We start from the raw sequence: 9,198 nt of genomic DNA, 5'->3' as shown, positions 1-9,198 counted from the left end.
GGAATTCCTTGATATTTTTCCCATTTACTTATTTAGGTAGTGATGGGAAAATTGGGAAAATATTACAAAATTACTCTAACACCCATATAATATAACTCAATTTTCTTCTTCATTAATGACATTTTGCTCCTTTTCTCAATTTCCTCCATCAATTCCCACCCCCTCCCTTGGGAATAAAATGAAGGGAAATGATCCCAGTATTTTCCATTTCCAAACCTATAATTATTTCCCACTTTCACCTAACAAACATAGAAAATAGATCAAGGGGAAAAATAAATTCTCATTTCCATCCACGTTTCCCATAAACACACACTTTTAGTACCTTACTCAAATTTATCCTAACAAAAATAAAAGTTACCACAATCAATGACAAAAGTAAGCACAACTGACAGCGGTAAAGTGACAGAAATAATATTTGGTTGGGCTCTTACGTATAAGCCCATTTAAAAACGCATAGACTTATAGACTTACTCAATTTTGGGTCGCGTTCAACGGATAATTGTAAATCGGATTTGTTTAGAAGTGTAATAAGCGTTTTGATTATAATCTATACCTAATCTATAAAAATTGTAACCATATGTGACAATGTGACACGTGTCATCATCTCATCAAGCTACCCATTTTCCAACTTTTATAATTAAAATAGAGAAAATTCAAAATTCAAAAGGCATAAGGCATCATCATTATCGTTATCAACATATAAATAAAATAAAATAACAAACAACTCAAAAGACACACATAACAAAAATATACAAATAAATCATCATAACTTAATGAGTTAACTTAAATTGTATTAATCAACTAACATTCCACAACAATAATAGTAAAATAAACATTAATACTTAAATCGTATAAGTTAATTGTCTTTTTAATTTTTTAATTACACAAAAGTATGAGAATAACAAACATCTCATCAAAATAAGTCATTAACCTCTCATCTTCCTTACACTATAGAGTTGGAAAAAATTGACCCACCCACCAACCCAACCCGAACCCAACCCAATAATAAAGGGTTGGGTCAAGTTTTTCAACCCGTTCAATTAAATGGGTCAACCCAACCCAACCTGTTTAATTAAATGGGTTGGGTCAGGTTGAAATTTTCAACCCGAAAACAACCCGCCTAACCCGTTTAAGTTCAAGCAAGTATGTAATATAGATCTGTATAATGTTATTTGAAAGATTTTATTTCCCATTTTTCCTTCAACATTGAATAATTATTTGACGTTTTGATTCATGTCAAATACATATTGAAGTATTACTTTTTGCTATGAGATATGTACAAAAAAGTCACCTCGCATTTCTATAGTCAAGTCAATTTACACTTAAAAGTGGGGAAAAAAAATTAAACGGGTCTACTTCAGGTCAACCCGTTTATAGTTGGGTTGAAAATCTCAACCCGTTTAATTAAACAGGTCGGGTTGGGTTGGGAAAACCTCAACGCGTTTATAAATGGGTCGACCTGATTTCGACCCAACTCAACCCATTGCCATCTCTACTTACACACCTTATAAATAAATATAACTACCAACCATTTTATTATATCATTTACACGTACAATCAACTCTATATCATCATCATTTGCACCAAAAAAAAAAATTTATATATTTTTTAAATGCAAATAAACTTTATATCATTATACATTTTCCCGAGGTAATGTGTAACTACTTTACTTTATGTGTCGTGTCTATCCTCCTTTTCTATGGCCAATTCTTAATTTTCGTCAATGTTTATTCTGATTATTTTAATAATCATTTATTTTGCTATTGACATTATATTGTAAGTTACATTATCATCGTTATCGATTGTTCCCTCTAACTAATACGGAGTATCTAAACTTAGTACTCCATCCGTATTTATTTAAGAGATACACTTGCCTTTTCCGGCCGTATTTATTTAAGAGATACACTTGTCATTTTTAGTAACTTATCAACCCCACCATCTAATTAAATAATACATCTAATTTACCTTATGACCCACCATCCTATTAAACAAATAATTTCATATACCCACCTCACCTCCCACCCAACAAAATGATATGGTCCCCACTTGTTTACTTATTAAAATATCTATCCAACCCCACTTGCTTTATTATTTTATTTCATTCAATTCTTCTTCTTAATACTCGTGCCCGTCCAAGTGTATCTCTTAAATAAATACGGAGAGAGTAATAACTTTAAATATTATTTATTTATATATTTATAACAAAATATTACGATTTACCTAAATAATTTAAATTTTCATAATACCTAAAAGTTGTTATATGTCAAGCAATATAAGTTTTTTTAACACTTATAAAATACTCTCGTGCATCGCACGGGTCAAATAACTAGTAATATTATAATGAGTACTAGTATAATAATGTCGATAAGGAAAGAGACAGTTTACTTGGCTATTCTAGCTGGTACTCCATATAAAGAAGTGGTGTCATCTCTAAAACCAAAACTTAGATATTTTTTTGTGAATCAGCTAAGCATTACCAGATAGATTTCTCCTCTTTCTTCATTAAATTAATTTTATTTTTTAGGAGCAAAGAAAAGAGAAAAACAAAAACAAAAACAAAAACAAAATGGGGGTGATGGATCATATTTCCGATTACTTTGATTGCTCTGGTGGACACAGTCACAAACACAAACGGAAGCAGCTTCAGGTTATCTTTTAACTTCCACTTATTATATTATTCTGATTTTTTTTTTTATAAAAGTTTTATTCGTGTTAAATGTTAATTAGCAACTGAATTCATTTCTCAAGTGTTTCATTTTAACATTTCTTCCGCTTTAATTTGTCTGTGTTATTCCGTATTAATTAAGGGCTAGTTCTAGAATCTGAAGAAAATGTTAGTTTTTGCTTTTAGTGATTCTGAATATACTGAGATCTCATAGTGAGTTTCGTCTAATTATTCATTTATTTGATGCTGACTCGTTAACTCGGTGTATGAGAATCTTTTGGCCATTGGATTCTGGACATTAGACTTTGGCCTTCAACGAGTTAACCGAGTCCTCCGCCGAGTTACCGCCCACATCCTCCGAGTCAACGAGTCAGTTCTTAGTATTTTAAAAAAAAAATGGTTGCATCTTGCATCACTTGAGAAAATCATGTCATACCCTCGTTGAATGCGACTGTTCAACTTACATTGCGAAACCGGATACTCCCTCTGCCCCGGAATAATCACATTGATTTGACCCATCACATAGTTTAAGACAATTTAATTAATTTATTATTTAATTAAGTGATAGTTGATAGTGGGTTATTTTTGTTAATATAGTTAGTGAAAAATGCGTCCAACCTCGAGCCTTAAGCAATGGGAGTAGGGTGATTTTTTTAATGTTTTTTTTAGATAGGAGGAACACAAGTAGGACCTTAGCTTAGTTGAGAGAGAGAATATAAAATTAGAAAAATATGTTATTTATAGAAACGGAATAAGTATTTCGAGACGGCTTTACCAGGAAAGCAGGACGAGTATTCCAGAATGGAGGAGTATTTAAATTTGACACGCAACTACTCCATTGCTCCAGCTTATTTAAGGGTCAAAGGAAATTAATACAGTGATTAAGAAAACGTTAGAAAATTTTAATTATAGAGACCAATTTTCTCGTCCGAATGAGCCCCACAAAGTCATTAGGAATTGCAAACGGGATGAGATTTGAATATGTGACGTATCTTGTATGCCCTCGTTTCTACCTCTAGGCCAAAACTTCATTCATTGTAGAAAGTAGAAACCCGTATAATCCACATGTAGCTATTATGGAGTAGATTAGTATTTAAAGTAAAAAAATCGACAGGTTGACTACAGATAAGATTGGTAGGTTACTTCAACTATCACCAATTAATTTTAGTATTATGCCCTGTATGCGGTATGCGTTCAATCTTCTTTTGTCCGTCCTCGTTTATCAAACGGCAATAAACACTGTAATCGTTGTACCAGATAACTAGACAACAAAATCCAGGCCCATCAGTGGGCCCACTGCCATGTGCTAAAGAAGTCTTTTTCTTTTGTGTTCATACTTTTTTTCCTTTTGTGTCCATTTCATAGTTTTTTTTTTTGAAAGTGTTAATTGGATTAACGTTTGGTTCATCAATCATAAATTCATAATAACCCTCAGCCCCTCAAGGTTGTCAATCTACACGATAGACAGTAAGGTAGATGGGTGATGATAAAGGTCACAAGTTGCGACAACTTTTTAGTTGTCGCAATCTTATGTGTCGCAGTTTAATTGACACATATAGGCGTCACGTAGGCTATACGTCACCAGAATAGTTTTGCTACATATACAATATTTTTATTATGAAAATATGTAAATAACGTTGTCGATATAAAGAAGGAAACAAATTAGAATATTAAGATTTTCCTAGTTATTTTTGTAACATGTATAATACTCATTAAATATTTTAGTTTCCAATTTAAATCATGTTGCGACCAATTTAAATCATTATACTTCCTCCGTCTTTTAATACTCGCCACGTTTGTTAGTTTCACGCATGCCGATGCACAACTTTGATCATTTATATCTTAAATTCTCTTTATGCAAAAATTATAAAAAGTTGATATTTTTAAAATACACATTGAGACGAATATAACAAGATCCCACATGACTATGTTTTATTTTATATAAAAAACACTAAGAATAGTCAAAGTAGATTATATGAATAGTGGCAAAAGTCCAAACGTTGCGAGTATTAAAAGACGGAGGAAGTATAAGTTAAATATTTTAGTTTCCAATTTAAATCATGACACATAAGCATGTCATGTCATCATTGTGACACGGCTTAAAGGTCGTATGTTGCGACCTTTATCATTTTCGAAGGCAGATAGAGAGAAATGAGACACGGTAAAATAGATTAGATATACATCATATACTCGGTATTAGCTAGAAAAACAAACTGCTTTAAATACGCCAATACGGACTTGTATAATGTGAGGATCCTTAATCATTTTCGTGAATAGTTGTAATACGAAGTACGAAGTGCTCTGTATATGTTAGTAATCGTTAGTGGTAATTGAATTTATGACGATTTAAGTGACACACATATTATTTATCCCACATATAATTGCCAAAAAAAAAAAAAAAGTGACACACATATACTCCATACTCGGGTAACTAGGTTTGTGGATGGTTTATATGTATGGGGTTGTGATTGATTTTATCATCATCATCATCATATACTCTTACAAAGGTGGGTGTTCGGTTAATTTAAGAGGTAACACTTTTGATCCAACAAGCACGCACTAGAATTAGTTGATTGAAAAACTGGAATGATCCAATTATTATGAAGGGTTTTGAGTAAAATATGAGTGAAATTCTTCCTTAATTAATTATGAGGTGTACCTACTGCCTAGTCCGTATAAACTAACCTTGTGTTTGGTTTAAATGTGAAATTAATCAGACAGTGGAGATTAAGATTAAGATTGATTGTGAAGGATGCGAAAGAAAGGTGAGGAGGTCAGTAGAAGGGATGGAAGGTGTAACACAAGTTGATATCGAGCCCAAGCAAAGCAAGCTAACAGTAGTTGGATACGTGGAGCCTAGGAAGGTGTTAGCACGTGTCAAGCACCGTACAGGGAAGAGGGCGGAGATCTGGCCTTATGTACCGTATGATATTGTTGGACACCCTTACGCTGCTGGGACGTATGATAGGAAAGCACCTGCTGGATACGTGAGAAGTTCTGAATACGATCCCAGGACGAATCAGCTTTCACGTATGAGTTCTACTGAGGTGCGCTACACCACGGCATTCAGTGATGAGAATCCTGCTGCTTGTTCTATTATGTGATTGATTACCATTTATCAATATGGAGGTCAACTTACTTTCGTAGTACATGTCATTTGTCAAGACACTTTTTGTTTTTCTTTCTTTCTTTCTTTCTTTCTTTCTTTCTTTGGTGGTTTGCTAATTTAGGTCTATAATATGGACAGGTTTGTACTATATGTTTGTATAAGATTGGTGAGATCAAGATTCTCTCTCAATCAAAAAAATCAATGTAATGTTTAGTTAAAGTATCATGTTATTTTTAAGTTTTGGGTTGAAATGTTTCAATTTGATAGAATGATTTATGCAGCAAAAGTGATGATGTGATTTGATTGGTCCGATAGGAAGGAGGGGGTATAGTGTAATAGACTAATAGGAAATGAGACAGAAGATTCAAGCTGATTTCTCTTAGAGCTGATCACCATGGGCCCTGCTCGAAAATTAACGGGTTTGGGTAGCCTATTCCAGCTCGGTTTCCGGGCCCGGCCCGGTACGAACTTTTTTAAAAAATTGCGGGCTTTGGGAAACGCAAAACAACATTTTTAGTTATAAATTTGGCCAGCCCGGAAATGGCCCAAAAGCCCGTTAATTTTGGCCTGAAATAGCGGATTTTGGGCACACAAAATTGACCCGAACCTTAGTCCGGCCCGACACAATGACAGTTTTTATTCTCTAAACCCGTCCGCCCCGACTTTTGATCAGGTCTAATTTCTCTACAACTTTTTGGACTTTTTGAATGGAAGATGTGCTTTATTATGGAGTAGTATCCAATGAAAGAGGGCATCTTTGCATATAGAGCACATGAGTTTAGGCTATAGAGTACATGTTGATAACTTTCTTATTGATTGAGCAATAGGTTATTGGACTTGGGTATTCAATTATTGTAAGCTACTCACTCCGTCTCTTTTTGTTTTTTACGTTTCCTTTTTTGGTGTTTTAAAATGTTCTTTACATTTCCTTTTATATTATCACATAAATGATTTAATATTCTATCAAAATTTGTACCCAATTACTCCCTCCGTCCCGGAATACTCGACCCGGTTTGACCGGCACGGAGTTTATATATATATAATCATATTATTCAGGATTTTTTGGATAAAACCACCTTATAAAGTTGAAATTTTTGAAATAGCCCCCTTATAAAGTTTTTTTTAAAAAATAACCACTTTAAATTTACCTCCGTTAAGAAATCACCACCTAATTTTTACTTTCGTTAGAACTTACGTTTGTGGGGCCCACTTCCAACGATGCTTTTAACTTTCCCTTCTTTCTTCCTTCATTCTACCTTCTTTCTTCCTCCAATTCACCTATTCCTCCATTTTCAATTTTTTTTCCTCAATTTAACCAATTTCTCTTCCAAGTGACTGACACTACATTGATTGCATGTGTTACTATGTACAAATAGCTTTAGAGCCAACATTACAGTTTTTGCCATTGTTGCAATTGTTGTTGCTGATCTTATCCTTATAGGTAGAGCTGGAAAAAGCTGACCCAACCCATCAACCCGACCCGAACCCAACCCGTTATTAATGGGTTGGGTCAAGATTTTCCAACCCGTTTAGCTAAACAGGTCAACCCAACCCAACCCGTTTAATAAATGGGTTGGGTCAGGTTGAAAACTTCAACCCGAAAGCAACCCGTCTAACCCGTTTAATTATTGGGTCACAGGTCAACCCGCCAACCCGTCAACCCGTCAACCCGCTAACCCAACCCACAACCCGCTTAAATGTTTTAAAAAAAATTCACTAAAAAACTTTAATTATTTCTGGGCTTTTTTTTTGGGCTTTAGCCTTTAAGTCTTATTCTCTAATATCATATGAAGAAAACCCTAGCATATCTCACGCCTCTCATTCTCTCACTTAAACACTCAGTCTCTCTCTCACTCTCTCTCTCTCTCTCTCTCTCTCTCAGTCTATCTCATTCTCTCTAAACTGAAACCCTAATCTCTCAAGCGGCGCCTCTCATTGATCTCCACTCACCACCGCGCCGATTGTCGGTCTCCGGCTCAACGCAACGCTAGTCGATCACTCACTCTGATTCAACATCCAAGTATCAAGTATGTGTTTTGAAAACTTTCATTCAATTTTTTTGTGTGGTCATAATTTATTTTTGTTTTGTTGTTTCTATTTGTTGTTAAGATGGGTTTTGTTTGTCTTGGTGAATTGGTGATAACATAGTACATGAGTTTGACTCCAATTACGATTAGGAATTAGAACTATGATGATGATGATTAGGGTTAGATCTTATATAAGTACTAAGAAGTGCCCGTATTCCATTGTGATTTGTCGAGTTTCAGAATCAAATCAATTTTCTAGGGTTTTTTGATTTTTTAGGGTTTTTGTTTGAGAATAATTTTTTTAATTAGAGTAAATATAACAAAACCGACGATGATGATTAATTTTTTAATTAGACTAAATTTAGCTGGTCATTAATTTTTTTTAGGGTTTTCGATGTTTTAGTGATGATGATGATTATTCGATCTCACAAATAATGAACAGAACTGAACATTATGTTTTAAGTCAGTGAAAACATGAATTTCATTTCTGAATGACCAGCTTAAAGTTGAGCATTTTCGTGTATTTACCAACAAATTATGTGCTGAAAAACAGTTTGTTGTAGTTGAACATGTGAAGGTTAAAAATTCAGATTGTTAAAATGACTCTCTAAATCATGACTTCCATTACTAAACTCTTGAAATTTAAAATATTGTTTTGTGTTTCTCGTAATGTATTGCCATTTGAATTAAAATGTTGTAAGTAACAGTTTCTTATTTATGTTTGGTTTTTTTTACAGCAATGGAAGGCTTCACCAGGAACTCAAGATTTCAACAAAGTTTGATTCATATTAAACTAGCTTAATTTGAACAATTTATTAGCTTTGTAACTTATTTGAATTTTAGTTTTATGTTGGATTGGGTCACATATTAAACTTTTATTTCTGATTTGGTGATGTATTAAGCCTTATGACTTGTGGCAGGATATTAATTAATGGCAAATTTTGCCAATTTACGACTTATTATTTAGAAGATTGAAAAACATGTTATTAAGTTAGCAGATTGTTTACAAAAAAAATTAAGTAAACAGGTAAGCAGGTCGAAAACAGGTTGACCCGTTTATTTCCAGGTTGGGTTGGGTTGAAATTTTCAACCCGTTTAACTAAACAGGTTGGGTTCAGGTTGGGGAAATCTCAACCCGTTTATAAACAGGTCGACCTGATTTCGACCCAACCCGACCCATTGCCAGCTCTACTTATAGGGGCATGCATAGTTACCTTATTAAATAAAGGGGCAAGAAAGAATAGGGAAGAAGCTGAGTCCATGATTCTAGAAAGCACTCCTTTGGCTTCAACGGAATATCATAATTGGGAAGTTGGTTTTATTCAGCAAAAGTTTACCCTCCAAATATGAAGATTGGGAGGCTGGTATCCGAGCTTTGCTTGACAAAGAGCGCCTTG

General features: G+C 34.0%; 1 protein-coding gene and 1 long non-coding RNA gene across 2 annotated transcripts; both read left to right on the top strand.

The window, feature by feature from the left end:
• The first annotated feature begins 2,404 nt into the window (after positions 1-2,404).
• Positions 2,405-6,011, top strand: LOC110791533 (heavy metal-associated isoprenylated plant protein 26). Its single transcript, XM_021996285.2, has 2 exons — positions 2,405-2,647; positions 5,383-6,011. Exons 1-2 carry the CDS (start codon positions 2,567-2,569, stop codon positions 5,767-5,769), a joined length of 468 nt encoding a protein of 155 aa, XP_021851977.1. The 5' UTR covers positions 2,405-2,566; the 3' UTR covers positions 5,770-6,011.
• A 1,493-nt stretch (positions 6,012-7,504) lies between these two features.
• Positions 7,505-8,770, top strand: LOC130472334 (uncharacterized). Its single transcript, XR_008932441.1, has 2 exons — positions 7,505-7,801; positions 8,539-8,770. It is a non-coding gene; the product is annotated as an uncharacterized lncRNA (long non-coding RNA).
• Positions 8,771-9,198: the final 428 nt, after the last annotated feature.

This window comes from Spinacia oleracea, chromosome 4 (genome assembly GCF_020520425.1).
Source record: "Spinacia oleracea cultivar Varoflay chromosome 4, BTI_SOV_V1, whole genome shotgun sequence".
Lineage (NCBI taxonomy): Eukaryota > Viridiplantae > Streptophyta > Magnoliopsida > Caryophyllales > Amaranthaceae > Spinacia > Spinacia oleracea.
Note: the sequence above shows the minus strand (reverse complement) of the source record. Positions and strands in the feature narration are given on the sequence as shown.